The 18019-nt window shown below is 37.1% G+C and overlaps 1 protein-coding gene across 5 annotated transcripts in view; it reads right to left on the bottom strand.

Moving 5' to 3' along the window:
- Positions 1 to 18019, bottom strand: part of LOC106133875 (kalirin) — a 149516-nt gene that overhangs the window by 130264 nt on the left and 1233 nt on the right. For all 5 annotated transcript variants that reach the window (XM_060953913.1, XM_060953915.1, XM_060953914.1 and 2 more), the window contains exons 2-14: positions 16851 to 17066; positions 15812 to 16004; positions 15258 to 15371; positions 14848 to 15028; positions 11555 to 11781; positions 11068 to 11171; positions 10312 to 10463; positions 9319 to 9542; positions 8875 to 8955; positions 8374 to 8571; positions 7993 to 8115; positions 7507 to 7698; positions 7069 to 7238 (exon numbers count right to left, since the gene is read on the bottom strand). In XM_060953913.1, coding sequence (XP_060809896.1) covers positions 7069 to 7238; positions 7507 to 7698; positions 7993 to 8115; positions 8374 to 8571; positions 8875 to 8955; positions 9319 to 9542; positions 10312 to 10463; positions 11068 to 11171; positions 11555 to 11781; positions 14848 to 15028; positions 15258 to 15371; positions 15812 to 16004; positions 16851 to 17032 — 2141 coding nt within the window. In that variant the 5' untranslated portion in view covers positions 17033 to 17066. The remainder of the gene's footprint in view (positions 1 to 7068; positions 7239 to 7506; positions 7699 to 7992; positions 8116 to 8373; positions 8572 to 8874; positions 8956 to 9318; positions 9543 to 10311; positions 10464 to 11067; positions 11172 to 11554; positions 11782 to 14847; positions 15029 to 15257; positions 15372 to 15811; positions 16005 to 16850; positions 17067 to 18019) is intronic.

The following is an 18019-nucleotide window of genomic DNA, read 5'->3' as shown; positions in this document are numbered from 1 at the left end:
TTTAACGACAGCTCGTGTATTGCACTATTATTGGTTATTGCTCAACTTATGCGTACAATTGTGATTGTGCAAAAGTACTCGTGGATAACAATTCTTATTATCCAATAGTGCGCGGCGCCATCATCGGTCGTAAACCGTTCGATGCCTACCAAGCATCAGCTTTGCAAATAAACAATGGCCGACTGCACCGAACCTGCGTACACAGTACGCTTCAGACCGCAGCTATAGCATACAACTACAGACTTTCATTCCCACTCCCCACAGCACTTGAATGGAAGTCCCTTTGATGCCCTTACCGCATCAAAAGCCAAGGGCGCTTACAACTTGACTAAAGCGTGCAGATGTATTAATAGATCCCGCCAACACATAACTTTTGGAATTGGGGTGACTCTCAACGGATATTTAATCAGAGCAACACAGACGGGCCCTACAGTTATTTACTCAGAACGGTGTTTGTGGATAAGCCGGTGGTGGTATTATGATTAGTAACAGACATTTGCAAATTAATCAGATTATGTATGTTGTAATTATACGTTGAATGCAACAGAAAAAATCTAATTAGGAGCCCGTTATCAATTTGATAACTCTCCAAAAACTTTGGTGTATAATGTACAACAGGTCGATAAATTTCAATTTTCTTGTTACTGCCTTGTAAGGTAACTTTTAAAATTGATGTGTACAGTACTTTACCTAATTGCTGTTATTATTATTCACATTGATTGGCCCAATATACAAAAATAATCGCTGCCCCTGTCGGCGCATGAAGATTGCGCCAGTCTAAGGGAAGTATAAAATATAAACATTTAATCATAAACGCCTGTTTATTCCTTAAATTTATAGCAAAGGTATTTATATAAAAGGTCGTTACAGCGATTTAAATTATCATGACGCAGGTACGCGAATCGCAATCGATGGTTAATTTAGAACCGGGCTCGTAATCAGCGACATCACGCATTAGCGACTTTCCTACGGAACTTCTTGCTAATAATGTGATTCAGACCGGTCAATTAATTGCCTGGAAACATATGTCACTGTCACTTTTTAAAGGCACAGATAAGTAAAATTACGGATAGTGCTGTTGATAAAACTGCATTCGATATTTGATCGTATCGTTTGCCGCCGCGAATTCCCGTGGCCCGGAGGGGTCCGGCCGCAGCAAGTACGTCGGTCCGCGGCGTGCCTCGAGCACTGACTGCAAGCGATGAGATGCAGCTCGGCCATCGGCCACCCCGCCTCGCGGGAAAATTAGGCGGAGAGGAAATGCAAGCTAAGCAACGCCGCCGCTTAGGTCAACTATTCCAAACTTGTAAATCAACTTACTTGGTTAACTTGACACGCCTGCCTCGAATTATATGTAAATAACTTTTTTAAAGATGAATAATAAAAATCTAAAGTTGCAATAGCATCTTTAAATTTTATTTTTTTTCATTTAAAAGTTTTAATCATATACCTATCACAGAATTTATAATAGATAAACTCTGTGATATATGATTAAAACCTTTATAATAAATAAATTATGATCTCAGTGATATATGATTCCAACCTCAAGCCTTCGACGCAAAACTTATTTTGAGCATTATGCCATAGGCACAGACACATATGGATTATATGGGAGTGTGGTCGGATATGACTTCATCGTGTCACTATCACTTACTAATATTATAAATGCGAAAGTCTGTCTGTCTGGTCCACTTCACAGCTAAACCGCTAGACCGATTTAATGAAATTTGGTATGCATAAAGATAGGAACTTAGAAACCCTCGTTCTAATATAGGATAGGGTATCTTAGGAAATTTTAGGGAGATACTGGGGGTTATCTTTTAGTAATACATTTTAATAATAATTAACCTATTTAAAAAATCGGCGACGTAACGGAAACTGTATTCTGTCAGGAACTGTGATTAAGTCGGGAACATAAGAGCAGGGAGCCGAACAATACTAGGGAGTCTTTGTTTCCCGGCTAGTGACTAAACGCAACAATAACACTAGGCCGTTAGTGACATTCAAAAGAATTATACGCACATTCGTGATTCGACAGATAATATACAGTAAAAATATTTGCTTTATTTTATATTTGTGCCGTGTGGTTCTCAGCACAAATAAAAAAAAGACTAGAACTTCGACATCCATGGGAACAACATGGAGTGGTCCATATTGTTCTCATGGATGTCGTAAAAAGCAACTAAGGGATAGGCTTATAAACTTGTGATTTTTCTTTTAGACGATAGGTTAGTGTCCTGTCCCTATTTGAATCTCAATTCTATTCTATCATTACGTTAAACAGCTGAACGTGGCCTATCAGTCCTTTCAAGACTGTTGGCTCTTTCCCGCAAGGGATATGACGTGAGGTGACATCGATATTTGGCGTTATTCCACGTCGACGCACATAAAATACGTAGCTGCTTTACGGTTACACGTTAGTTCATTTTTCGTTCCAAGACAAGAACGCAGTCACTGGCCCATACAAGCCAACATTCGGTGCAAAACAAAATCTACGGACTTTCTATACGTTCTGATTACTTTGCAATATATTTTATAGTCGATTGGTAAAAATTTGAAGCAAAAAAAGTAACGAGGCATCACAGATCAAGTTATCAGGTTTGTGACAAGAAGCGGTCTCTACTAATATAGCATGAACGCAGACATTACGCCAATCGAGCAATTGCGCTAATAGGCCGCCGTTAAGTCGACTTGTATGGCTAAAAATACTTACAAAATCTACACAAGTACATGCAAGATCAGACCGAAGTATAGAGGACGATATGACAACTCAGAAAGTCGATGTACGTAATACAGCATTGTTAGCATCGTTGAATATATCAAAAGCTGCCGATCTAGTTGCAATAAGTGTATAAGCCCTCTTATCAATTTTGAAAAATACCTTTCATAAAGGCTAATTAAAATTAATTTTCTTTAACGAGACGAGAATGCAATCTACTTTGCTGCAACTATATCTGTATTGTATTATATAAGGCGATAGCAGAAAATTAAACTACTAATGAGAACATGCAACGGAAACAGGAATAGGAAATAATTACAGTCTTGAAAATAATATCGGGAGCAAAGTGCTAGTTAAACATGGATCCAGGTAATATGGCGGTAAGATGCTCTTAAGTATGAGGTACGGCGTCTGGATATGATAATTATTTACTTCTGCAGATGACTAGTCATGCCTGCACTATCCGGTTTTATTTCACAAACATTTCAAGTTTATAAAGTCTACAACGTACATAGGTACTATAAAAGAGTGAAGGTATTTCCAGTGATACTTGCGGCTTGGTGCCACACGGCAACTCATGAACATAACGATTTGTTTAATGTTTAATAGACAAAATGCGAATAGTAACAAAGCAGGCAAAGGTATTTTCTTATGCGACATGACAACTAAATTTCATTTCCTTGGTGAAAACAGAGAAGGAAAACAATATGGATGCTCTCTACTTTTCAAAAAGTCAATCACATGGCACTACACAAACGTCATATTACAGCCTCATAATAATAATAACTCGCAGCAGGCTTTGCACTAGCACAAAGTCCATTGAGAAAAACCGCGCCGCCTGCATTTTTTCCGTGATAAGGCGCCGGCTCCCGAAGGAAGAGTGGCTTTTCCTGTTATGGCGAGAGCAGCCAGCAGCTATGCCCAGACAGGGTTGCCGTTGCCTTCTTCAAATAATAATAAAATTTCATATCGAACTTTTAGGAAATTAATCTAGGAAACCGGGTCAACGAGGCTAAATGGTGAATTGTTGTATTGGTAAGTGCACCAAGAGAAAGTTCTGTTCTCTCAAAACTTCTTCTCTTCTTCTGCTTACTTGGAACGCATATTTCGCTTTCACTATAAAATAGTACATATTTGTCATTATTCAGCCCGTGATGTTTGGTAGAAATTACCTTAATCAAAAATTTTTTTGTAGGTACTTTCTGCGCCAGCCCTAGCCCCATTGCGCCTGGAACGCATAGTTTTATTACTATAGCGTCGCCTAGCCTAGGCAAACTTCTTCTGTTGCTATAGCCGTATTTTTTTAATTGTGTCTTACCGAAAGAAAATGTCCCAATATACAAACTAAATTAAAGAATATATAAGTATACGCTGATACAGAATATATTCATGTTTCTATTAATGGTTTTGTAAGCAAGAACATTATTAAGTACAAGTAAAACGGGAAGAACCGTAAGCTAAAAAAATATTTTAATTCGATTCCATAAAGTTCTTATTACCTTTCCGCAGTCTCAAAACTTAGCTTTTTTGATGAATCTTGTAGTAAGCAATATTAATATTGCTACACACAAGGACTTTCTCTGAACACATCAAGATTATTCATTTTGTACCATTTTCTTTCTAATTAACCTTCTCATATCTCATCTATGCCTATTCTAATCCCTCGCATTATTTGAACGCGTCAGTCACGGAAGACAAAAGGAGTAATGTTGTGGATTTGAACTAACAATGAACAAGTACCTAATCGAATGACGGGCTGTGTTCTCTTGAACATTCCTCTATAAAGGTATACAATGCATACATCTAATATATTATAACCCAACACAGGGAGTAAAATAACTGACGGAACGAATCATTCTTTTTTGAAAAATAATTTATGAGAAGTATTCATATGACACTTGATTTTCCCTTGCAATAACAAAGTAGAATAAAAAAAATTGTGTAATCGGTTTTGAAGACTGTTATAGAATAATCAGCGCATTGAGTCTCACTGAAAAATCGATTCAAATATATAGGGTTATTGAATACGCTGCTTTATGAACTGAAGAAAATACTTAACGAAGCGAAATAACATGTAATAAAACCATTTACAAAAATAATTTATACATTTCTATATTTACCTTTCATACTTTCAAACTTTATAATGCCTTAGACATTATAACAAGGAAGGTGGTTTCACACGACGGGCATCGGGAAAACAAGTATTATATGTTACTTACTCATTCTATATGCTGTGCCGGTCACGAGTGTCGTGTCACCCCGCTGCTACTTGATGCGAATTAGAAATAATTACCGACAGAGTACTGGAAGCAGTGATTTATTAGCACTCATCGGCTATTGCGCCGCTTATCAGTCATATGTCTCGCTGAACGTTTCGAAGCCTAATAAGTGAACTGAACTGAAAATATAATTACAAAACGACGTATGAATTTTGTTATTATGTATTTACTGACCCATTAAATGTAACCGCATTTGGCTAAATAAAAGTAAAGTCTTAATTATTCAAAACGTATGCCTCTATTTTTCGATTGATCTGAAAGAAAATAAAATCGAGAGCACAATCAAATATTTTCTGGATTTATTTTAATCCAATCAGTGTCGATTCAATTTTACAAGTTTTATTGCATAACCATGTTCTTAGTGAGATTTTCAAAGTATTTACTTTTTTAGTTATTATACTAGTTGGCAATGAAGTAAGTAGTACACGAAATCAAACAAACTCTCCGCGCAGTTAGTAGGTTCTTTTTATTAGGTTGGCTGAACCTGCGGCTAAATTACGAGTTGGCAGAGATAAAAAGCTTCTACAGCCACCGTAGCCTGATTAAGCTAGGAAGTTTAAACGGAATACATCGCCATCTATTAGTTCCTCAAACTTGGCGGAACTTTTTACTATGCCATTCCGGCTAACGGGACAGTGTTTAAAAACTAAGATAAATTGAAACTTACGAAAACATTAATTGACTTCCGACGAAGAAGACTAAGAAGTATTTAAATTTAAGCTACGATTTTGCATGAAATTAAAGTTCTCCGGAAACACTAATTACCGTACCCGGCGAGAAAAGTCGCACATGGCACGCTAAGAAAGAGCTGCACTTTCTAACGAAATTCTTTTTAAAATTTTGCCGAAACTTGCTAAAACTATAATAATTACTAACACTGAATACCAATATTACCTAGGGCCAGAACAATATAGCTATAAATTATACTATAGTTAGCTTCTCTTAAAATGAAAAACCTATGTATTGAACCCTACACATTAATGTCGACGATCGGAAATCAAGACTCGTAAAGATTTCTAACGCGTATCTGGATTTTCACTGAAATCTCTCTGCAAATTAGGTCGCGTTGTGCACACCATGTCGTATGAGAATATTTTTCTGCATATCAAGTCTTCTATTACAAATATAGTATCGCTATGTTTGTATCCCATAACACAATGAAAACTTTCCTGAAGTCTACCACGATCGGTATATTGCCCTTTATAGTGGGAAGTTATGTAAGATATTCAGACCTGTGTGCATCAGGATACACACTGTTTGTTAAGTTATAGTTTAGGTTCCTATATCCGTTCGCGTCACTAAAATAACATTTTTAAACTATTGTTGACTTATGTATCATCACCCTCCTGACATTAGTCTCGGCCTCTTTGACCAATGTGTATGAACACAACAGTTTCATTTCACAAATTAACATTAAAACACTCATATTTTGTTCCGCCGTGTGACAACTGAAACTGGAACATCTGACATTTCAGCGGAGTGTGTGGGGAGTTCGGTGTTGAAACAAAAGAACGGCAACAACGTTAACGTCGCGAGGTGGACTCAAGAGACTGTGAACTAGTTCCTACTTTGTTCTACCCTGTGATAGTATTCAAATGTCAGTGTCTATGTCTCTTGTTCTATGTGCTTTTGTTACGCGGTGAAAAAGCCCTGTTCGTAACCTTTTTAGAGTTCAGTAGCACATCAAAAATGAAAACCTTATAGTTTTATGCCCGTCTATATGTCACAGCCAATTAGTGAATGGTTAAGCTAGCTATATATAAGGTTAAAATTTAGCAGTAGCGGTGTATTTAATGACCCGCTACAACATTGTGCAGTATAATTTTGAAAAAGTCTTCGAAACGAATCGAAACACAAGCCATGAAACATATCGGTTACTAACCTTTGATTTAAGATCTGCGCACTGTTCTAGCGCTGTCATCCGATGCCCACACGCCGACGCTAGCATGCCTTTCCATAATTTTCAATAGTTATTAGAAATTGGCGAACAAATCTTCCCCTTTTGTAGACTTGTAAGGAAAAGATAAATTTGATGCCAAGCATTGGTTATTATTATTATAAGCGACTAACCTGAGATCAGCTAACAGAGCTTCCCCCTGCGCAGTAGTAGCTGCGCACGCGTCGAGACTTGCGGCGCGATGTTGTGCGCACTGTTCAAGCGCACGACGCGCTGCTTCGGGACTGTCGTCTGATGCGCACACGCCGCCGCCGCTGCGAAGCGTCTCCAGCCATTGAAGGAGCTGGTGAAAAGATTAAAAGGTAATAATATGTGATGACCTGAGAAATTATTATATTCGGTGTACCATAGCAAAAGCTACTGAAGGACGGGACCTAAATCCTAGGCTGATTATATGGATAAATACGGGATAAATAGAACAGTTTGAATTGTGATATGACAAAAAATAATAAGAGTGAAACTACATAAATTCATTAAGTTCATTTTTTCATGTCTAAAACTTGTCTTATATAAAATAAATGATTCGATTCAAATATATTCCTCAAACTTACATCTTTTTCATGTGAATACAGCAATACAGCCAAGTCAAGCCTTCTCCTCCTCCTATCGACTCTACTCGCGAATGCAGCCACATGAGAATCCAACTCCCTCGCCACGCTCAATACTTCCTCGGGATCACATTCGCCGGATCTCGCTAGTTCTTCCGCGGCCGCGAGAAGCTTCTGAGCGTTTGTGTAAGTGTTCTGAACAGAAAATATAAACAATATTATGAAGTGTGCGACTCGTATTATATTTAAATACTATTAAATTATAGCTTTATCTCCGTGACAGATTCCAAATGTTACGGTGTATATTTTTCGTATCTATGGCATAGTTAACGTCCTATCCTGCTGTCAGTGAGATCAAGCTGGTTTTAATGAGTTTAAGTTTAATCAACAGTCTTAAAATTGTTGAATTGAATAGTGATTGAATTAAATTATAAGTAAGAAAAATTTGCATCTCATACCGAATAAAGTATTATTTGGACTTTAACTTACCTGTGCAACATTTTCGAAGTGTTCGTGAGATTTCTGATAAACCCTAGCTTTGTGGAGATTTCTACCTATTCCTGTGTTCTTTTGAAGAAAAACTTCACCGTGATTCGCCAGCCACTCAAGCACCTAAAACAAGCACATTACATTATTGGGATAATCTAGACACAAAATAATGAGAAAAGAATCTGTTTATCTAAGCTATCACGGTTAAACAATAAGATGAAAAACCCAAGGTAAGCGAACATGGCTATATATTTGCAGTTACAAGTAACAGCTTGATCACCTTATGTGACTAATGACACCTATTTTGTGTAAAATTATGTACATGACTTAGAACTCGAACGTCATCTCATAGTTTGTTAGATAATATATGACTTCACTAACCTGGCGACAATCCTCTTTGTACAGAAGCAGCGCTAACCGCTGGTGTAGCTTAACCCTAGCTTGGTGATAGCGGGCCTCTAACGCCCGGTGGTGGCCTAGTATTTGTTGAATTACTGCTAACACATGACTTGCGCCAGAACTATAGTCCGCCGCAGGGTCCCCGCCACTGCTCCCAGCTGTGCTTACAGATCCTTCGCTCTGTGGGTGAAAATGGTGACGTTAGAACACAGTAGGAAAATACATAGAATGTTGAAAATGTAAAAAATATACTTAGAATGTAATAAGGTGTAACTTCTTGTTATTTAAGTCAGATGGAAAATACTATTCGAGTTCTATTACGAATAGACTATTCTACAATGTTTGCAAGAGTAATTAAAATGGTAAATTTTGTATATATTTTGTCACATAAGCAGTATTGGAGAATAATTTGAAAATATATAACAAATTTAATAAATAAATAAAATATAATAATTAATTTAAATAGCATTTAATAACTCTTACCATGTCAGCGGGGTCAGTTTGATGGCAGACTTGCACTAAATGGTCCAGTTGATACAATAGCTTTTTACTTGTGGAATGAACCTGCAATGAAAACAAATATATAATATTAGCTGTCCCGGCAAACGTTGTTAAGCCATATAAATAATTGTTAAGTTATTTCTAGTTAAAAAAAAAATGTTAAGCGTGGACAACCCTTATCACTAAGGGGTGTGAAAAATAGATGTTGGCCGATTCTCAAACCTACTCAATATGCTAACAATATGCTAAACTATTTGCAAATTAAATAAGCAAAAATAAAAGGTCCAGAATCTGACTTTGGTGACGTTTTTTCCCTTGCGCGTTATGGCGAATATATTTAAAAATAGCACTCTACTTCATATTACCTAAAACTGGCACTTTGTTTTTCAACATGCGATTGTACAATAAAATAACGATTTATCTTACTTCTGTATACGCCTGACACATATGTTCGTAGAGCTGCCTATGCCTCTGGGCGTGTTGTTCCAAAGCACGGGGGTCGGCACACGGCGGGGCCCCTCCCTGGCCCGTAGCCAGCTGAAGGGCGACCGCACACTGAGCCCCCCAGCCGCTAACCGCTGATACATACGCCTCAGCCTTGTGGTGAAACACCACAGACAGGGATAATACGGCAGAACGCTCTTCCAGACCTGTATACAAGATGATATAAATGTACTATAGCAATATCAGAGACCAAGACACGACCAGAACTAACGATGTTGTATTTTTACAATATCGTTAATACCCTGTAAGTACCTTGCTGCAAACGTGTAATAAATTTATATAAAAATTTCGCGACGAAATCGGCTTAAAGCAATAATAACCATAATTTACAAATTTAAAAATCCTACTTAAATATGTTTGCTATTATTTTAACAATACAAGCTACAATATGATTCAAGTGCAAGTCAATGAACCGGAAAGCAATCATTACAATTTAGCGGGCTAATTTTGTATGTAATTCGATTATGACTTCCAAAAGCAATCACCGGCCCACTCATCTTCCTCGAACGATGTTAACTGTGCAATTTCCCTTTAGAAGACGACGGCGGTCGATCAAGGATATTCAGTTTCTTCTTCAACGCCTTATATCTTTTTCTTATAGCTTCCAGGCTCGTCCCCAAGTTGGACGCAAGTGGGACATAATGTTGTGACTATGAACAACTTGTGTTGTTATGTGTTTACCGGTAGACCGTTTCTTATGTGTTGCTTGTAAGTCCTTATAAAGCGATACTCTAGTTGTGTGAATAGGCCCTCGGCGTTTTGTCAGCTATTTATTTATTTAGAAGACCAAACACCGTTTACAAAATATAGCGATTAGAATACTAAAATAAATGGTCAATTACAGGTCCTTAAAGATACAAAGCATCTATTGATAATAAAAAAGAGATCTTAAGCTATTCCTTATGAACCACTTACCAGCAGACAGCTGCTTATACGCCCTTTCGAGGCGATGTGCTAGTGACGTAATGTGTGCCTCGGCGTAGTGCCTTTTGTCTGCCAGCCTTCGAGCGGCCGTCGTCACTCGCGCCACACTCGGCCTTCCGCCGCCCGTACACGCCGCGGCAAATCTGTCGGCATTTATCCGACTTTATCTACCACTCCGTAACAGGTTAACACTTATACATAAATAAAAAATATTTGTTGCAAAAAGTAAGTAGAATAAAATATTCATATCAAGAGAAGGCTGCCTCCACGACGTTATTTCGATCTGTTTTTTCTTAAGGTTGTTTTTTTAAGAAATAAACATAGTTTATAAATTTCAAGAGATTTCTACCTTTTCTAGGAGTTTAGATAATATTTTGTGGCCTTCTAGTAATGATTATCAAAATCCGAATCTTTAAGAATATAATAAAATCAGTTAATTTCTCCAGGTATTGAAGTTGAAGATTGTAACATGAGGAAAAAAAGAGAAATGACAACCTCTAAATTTTTTTTACATTTTTAATTAGGTACCTTCATAATTAGGTACTATCATTATATAAGATGAATATTTTTCCACTTTATCACATTGGAGTGAATTGCATTGATGGATGTGTGTGTATGACGTTTTACTAAGAAATTAAAACTTGTTTACTGCCAAATTTGAATGACTGCGTTCTATATTAATAAGTGGGCGTAGGTATTCAGTCTGTACTGATATTGAAATTCAAAACATAAGAAGTCAAGTATTACCTCGCATGCTCTTCTTGTAATCGTTTGGCAGCCGTACAAGATCTGCCGATTTCCACGTACGTTGCAAGGAATGCCGTCCGATGATTCACTATCCATTCGAGCATCTGAAAAGTTATACAGGCGTTTAAAGAAAATGTCAATGAAAATCTTTTCCTACTATTATAACTATTAAAGATTTCCTTATACGGGATAGTTTTGTGGCGAAATCTCTACGCCACAAGACATATCAGCCAATCACATCATCAAACAATAACAGCGAGTATGCTAAATCGCTATATCAAGTTGTTCAAAGATTGGACAACCTCCAACCTAACATTGTCGGAGCCATTACCATTTAGACATATAAGATATTATGGTCGTAAGTTTACATGTTATGGTCCGTCTTTTTTGCACCGACGTCATATTTGTCGTTCCATCCTGCTGTGCTGCAGAGATCAAGCTATATTTTATGAAATATAATGTCCATTATAAACATTAATGGTCATACCTTTTCGCAGTCCTGCTCGAACAGCCTCAACTGGAAACACTGGTCAAGCTGCATCTTCTTGTGCTGCCACAGTTTGTGGGCATGCGCGTGCGCCGAACGTACGGCCGCCAGTTGCGTGCGCACGCCGCCTACGGAGCCGCAGTGGAACGCAGCTGCGTCGCCGCCGCTGCCGCTAGCTTCGGCGCAAGCGGCTTCGGCAGCCTCTAACCGTTGGAGCACCCGCTCCCCTAAATGTATAAATTCGATTTAATATTTTATTGTAAACCTTATGAAAGTTCTAACAGTTGGAGCACAAGCACACTTGTGTTGGCAACTTTGATTTAAAATCTTATTCTTCTGAGAAATCTGCTTGGATGTCCCTGATGTAGCCTAGGTTTAACTAAGATAGGATTTCTTAAAATTTTCGCCAAGCGTTCGATGTGATTTTTGGTAATTTGATTTATTATCATACCCTTATGGGCATATCGTGAGAAATCCTACACAATCAGGCAAGTTAATTCACCTAGGATGTGTAACTTTCACCCCGTATGGGTTATATATAATGTCCCTGCAAAGGAAAGTCAGACGGAAGTAATAAAGACTTGAACTAAGAAAGCCCGAATTATGCGGTCTTATTCACTCTTTTTACTCTTTTATGACTTCGTTTACGTAAGAGACTGACCAACAAAGGTAAATACGCAGGAATGGCGGTGATAGTACGAGCAATAGCACTTTCCATCAATTAGTCTTATGCTCCACTCCTTAGACAATCCAAATACCAATAACGAGTTATGGCTTTCATTTCAGTCTCAATTTTTAAAGACGATCACTAATGCATATTTCCTATTTAATAAAACAATGTCGGATATTAAACTAAAACATCGTTGAAAAGTGGACATAGGCAATTTATTGCAAAACATTCCTTATTGTTTGACAAAGTAATGAAGCAAGGTGCCTCCGGGAGAAACTTTATTGTGCAGTTGTGAAATAACGCCCTTCACCCGCTTTTTACCGTCACAATGTTGTTATTGAAATGTTAACGACAACAATCCAGATCTCATTTTAGGAAGACTTATAAAAAACGGAGCTTACAAGTTTCTTTTATTTCATTTTGACTAAGACGGTTACAATTGTACAATTGCATTTTAACAATTATTTTATTTTATTTACTGTTACCACTGGAACGCATATTGATTTCATTTATTTTCAGTAAACAGTTAATTCACGTAAGTAATTAAAATAGAAACTATACAAATATGCTTTCAAGTCCTTGGAATCGAAACGATTTGTTATTAAACTTATGCTTTCAAATCACAAACACGAACAAGAAAACAAATTAGCGAACACTTAACATACGTTTGCAAGCCATATCCCGACACCACGTGCGCACTATAAAACCACCGGGCCACCATACGAAGTAGACGATTGTTGTTCTATAATAACGAACCGTCCTCGCTGTCGCAGCCCCGCAGACAGTCAAAACACATGACGCGGTATAGCCGGGCTCGTGTGTTATCGCCGACGCCACACACCGCAATGTGCACTCGAATAAAGCTGGAGCACATCGGTTTCATCGCGTCGATATTCCTACCTAAGGCTTATTCAGATCCGCGATTAAACTTTTTTAACAAAAAAATTTCATTACAATACGATATTTCATTCGCGGAGGCAATCTTTTTTAAATAAAGAGAGAATTTTACAGAAAATTTCTCATCTTTGCGTATTCCCAGTTGCAACGTAAGCCGATAAGCTTCGAAGGGATCGACAAAGTTTCATTAAAAAAGTATTCCAATGTAATGAAGAGACAATCCCCATTTAATATTGAAACGTATAGCATTGAATAAGTCTGGCAAACCAAGCAATATTTCTATCATTTAAAATTACTTTTTAAAACTAAACTACTACTGTAAAACTTTTGCCTCCGGCCTCCGCGAATAGTAATTAGGTCGTTTCATTGTGTATACCCGACGTTAGTTATATTAATTACAAAGTTAAACTCGTTAGCCTAATTTTCAAAGTTTATTCTGCATTAGGTTGTAACCGGCTTGTTATACAAGCTGTGGCGTCCTGACTTGCCGCGACCGGGCGCACTCAACCGCGACCATGTTACGTAGACAATGCACCAATGATGCACAGAGGAAACTAATATAGATACCGTCTGGCTTTATATCTTAACTCCTGTGACTATTAAATAAGTAATCTGAGGTCAAATCTAAATCGGGTTTGTCATATTTTAACAGAATCTTACTTACATGCTAAAATGTAACAGAAAAATATTTTTTATCCAAACATTCTAGTGAACGTGTCAATCAAAAATTTACCAAATATTTTTAGAAAGGAAAACAGAATGCTCCATGATGTGAATGATGAATCCATATTATTTCGATAATGCACGATTGTTTGTCTTCGATGCTTGGTCTACTTTTTTTGCCACCTCTCGGTCCGCTAGCTCTGTCCTGTCGTAATATATATATTTTCTGCTTCACTTCAAATCGTCAATTTTCACCTTTGTGTGCGTTTGACACTGTTGTGGATGGTTGGGAAACCTCAACGATGCTGGTCATGACTCTATGTTTTAATTTTTAGGGGTCTGAGCATGAGTTGACGATTATCGCCTGGGGATTAATTAAACTAGGGTATCCTGATATGCGCAAGTTTCAATTAGACTTGAATGTCAATTTTCTATATATCTTTATGAACTGGTGCCGAAAAAGAGATCTTTCGGGACTTGATACATTTTTCAAGGTCGAGAACGTAACGCAACCGAGACTAACGCGAGGAAGATGCATAGCATAACTAGGCAGGCATTTCTATATTCTAGTTCATGAAATCTACCTATACCTATACTATTCTATATTTCCTGGTACAACATAAACAATCAGTTTTCACTTCAGTTCGCAAGGACCGATGGTTAAGTCATACAATCGTCGATTGTTAGATTGATATCTATATTGCATGTTGCGACGCGATTATACAAATAGGTACTCTTTTCCTGAACTGCAACCGTACGTCCAAGTGTCCAGTTGCATTAGCTATTAATCAATCAATGTCATATGTTTCTGTAGAAATAGTATAAACTATTATATATGTTTAGGTAGTAGTATCTTTGATGTTGCGTAAGATTTTGTTACCGATGATTTTTTGACGATTAACGTAGCGTAAGGTAAAGTGTAGCTGCTCATTTATTGTAATAAATTTTAATAAAGTTAAAACTACATTGATGAGATATCAATATTTATGGACAAATCATAATGAAAGGGGGACCAAATGACCATATCTGATGATATTTACGCAAGGCACAAACGTTCACTTACCCTGTGCCTCCAGTTCATCGACGGGTACTTTCGCGAGCCTTTTGCTAATATCTGCGTGTGCGTCGATTGCTCGCCGCGCGCCCGTGACGTCATCCGCGAAGTCCGCGCGCGCGACGTCTTCTTGCAAGTCATCCAGTCGGTCCAACAACTCTCCCGCTTGCCACATCAACTCTTCTAGCGCCTGTCAAACAAATGTTATTTAATTTAACAATATAACTAACTGAAATAACTGACCGACTATGCGAAAACTAAATTTTGGCACGTTAACCATTTTTCGAAGCACTAAGAGAAAATTTTCGAAAATACGAACAGAATCCAAAATTTAACAAACACAAGTATCGGGCAACAGCCAGTAAAACTTTACCTCAGAATATTTGAGTAGACTGAACTGAAAGTTAAACAAAACTTACAAGTCTTAAGTCAATCCACTGAGCGTGATCGTACTGGAGTGTCCCTTCCAGGTCTGTAGGCACTTGCGAGCTATCTATTACTTTAGGAAGTGCTTCTAAACTAATCATGGTAGTCTGGAAAAATAATTGGTTATTATACACATTACTTATTCAGTTCGAAAATTTGAGTTTGAGATAGACTTTTGTCAAATAATTCATTAAAATAATAATTTAAAAAATCTTATTCATAATTCATACTCGACAGTACCTAACACTCATAAATCTCAATCAATCTTAGCATAGACTAAACAAAATAATATGATGAACTAATAACAGTTATGTATAACTTAACGTTTATATATATAAAAACATTCAATCTAAATATATATAAAAACGATATTAATAATTGCGAAAAAAATATTGATAGTTTCTTAAAATGTTAAATCTATTGTCGTAAGATATCCGTAGCTTTATGTATAACAAAAAATTAAGTGTCACAATACAAATAAATGGTTGGACATGGTATAAATATTATGAATAAACCATTCTAAGGCATAAAACCTGAAAAAACTTACATCAAACTTGTACTTATGTGCTCCTATTGTCGTGCGCTGCTTCTGCCAGAAATTGTCAGGCTTCACTACCAGCGCCTGGTGGACGGATGAGGAGAAGTGTTCCTGCAGGACTTTCAGGATCGGCTTGATGGCGGCCCATGCTGATCCTCTCATATCTATCAGTATGGTGAAGCCGTGAGATCTGACTGAGTCACTGTAACAATTAATATTACTTATTTGTACAAAGATAGATGACTAACTTGATGTGGAAAAAAGTGTAACAATGATTCCCTGTTGTAGTTGAGGTGAAAAAAATCACAATAAAAAGAGAGGACAAAGTATATGACCAGAAGTTCAAATCTACCTTTACTCAAATTAAACAATGTACTTAGAGAACATATCATACTTATGTTTGCCTTATAAAGATGTTATTAAAATGTGTGGTCATACACACAGATTTAAAAGAACAAGGCAAGTGGCAGGTACAGTTCAGAGAATAATGATTGTTTAGACATGCAGAGACCAGGCATTGTTCTTCAAAAGCAACAATTGATTGTTGTGGATAAGTAATTACAAGAAATGTTTATTATTAAGTGAAAACAGTCCATAAGCTATGTATTTCTCGATGTTGTTGTAGTACATACAAAAAATTAATTAACTGCTTTTTGGTACTTTTAATAAAGCCCAAGACTTTAATATTCTTTTAAATTTTACTTATACACATGGTAGTGGAAGAAATGAATTTTGGTTAACTTATAAACTCAAACTGCTAGATAGATATAAAAAAAGCTATTTTTCTTTAGAAATCTCCTTGGATAGTAAGCCCGGGTAAAAGTCAAGTGTTTTATATAATATGCTATAAAAGGAAAAGTAAATAAGTGAAAACACTAAATAAATTTCACTGGAATTAGGCATACAAACAGTACAGTTATGACAACAAGTATAAGTGAAAAAAAGAATATTTGGAAGAAAGCACAAAAGCTAAGCAGATAACTATTTACTTTTAATACTGCCATAGTTGCCACTGGTGAAGACCACACCCATCTTCAAAATAACAAACCTAGGTATGCTGGTCAGATAATGCAACAGCCGCCTGTAGTCATCTGGAGCGACTCGGTCCCGACGCGAGTTGGCCGGGAACCAGATGATGGGCCCGCCGCGGCGGTCTCGGCCGCCGGTGAGCGCCGCCACCCGCTCCTGTAGCAGGGGCAGCACGTCCAGGGCGCGGGCTCCGACCTCCATCGCAGCCCCTACTCAGGAACAGCCCTGAAGAAGCCTGTCCAATACGTACAAACAGTTTCAATATAAATTAACATAATGCCAGCAGCTTCTCTTCCTATAGCGGCCATACTTAGAATTATTTAAAAAGTTATGGGTTCTTGCTAGCCCATCTAGTTTAGCTGGATGGCTAAATTTGGCCTTTGAATCTTGTGATTATTGACTAACACCTGATAACAGATTGGAGAGTGGAAATTTTTTAACACATGTTAAAACAAAAAGGTTTTCTTTCAGTTTCACCTTCTGTAATCCCTATTTACACACAACAAACCATTTTCAAACTTGAAAACCTGAATCTAATAATTTCTAAATAGGATAGGTGATTGCGGCCTTTCGGTCTTATCTAACTATGTCTACACATAAGGGTAAAAATGTGAAGCATGTATAAGAATAATACAGTTTATATAATAACTTATTATTATCTTATTTGTAAAGTCGTGCCAAGTCTAAGGTTCTTCTTTATTGTTTTACTTAATGTTGTGTAACAGGACATTGATTTGTACCCACTAAAGAATAAAGAATGCTTACGGGACTGTTGGCTCTATCTACCCCGCGAGGGATATAGACGTGATTATATATATGTATGTATAATAAATAAATAGCAGTAAGGAACCTTAGACTTGCAACAACTTTTGTGTATTTCATAACTTTTTGGAGATAAACAAGCAGCTCCATCCACACCTGGATAGCTTTTTACAAAATGTGTTTGGTAGGATAATATTTACATCTTTTAATTGATACAGCATGTTATTAGTATGATGAACATTACAGCGAAAACCATAAAATTAACAGGTAAAAGCTCAACCTATTCAAGAGTAGCTTGGTTTTCAAAGAAATGCATGATTACTTTGTTCTTTTTTAATGCACAATTGATGTTCATAAATATTTTGAGTTTTAAAACAACAAAATTAATTTTATAAACAATTTAATTTAATAATCCAAATAGTTGGT

This window comes from Amyelois transitella, chromosome Z, assembly GCF_032362555.1.
Source record: "Amyelois transitella isolate CPQ chromosome Z, ilAmyTran1.1, whole genome shotgun sequence".
Lineage (NCBI taxonomy): Eukaryota > Metazoa > Arthropoda > Insecta > Lepidoptera > Pyralidae > Amyelois > Amyelois transitella.
This window is presented reverse-complemented; position numbering and strand designations above follow the sequence as displayed.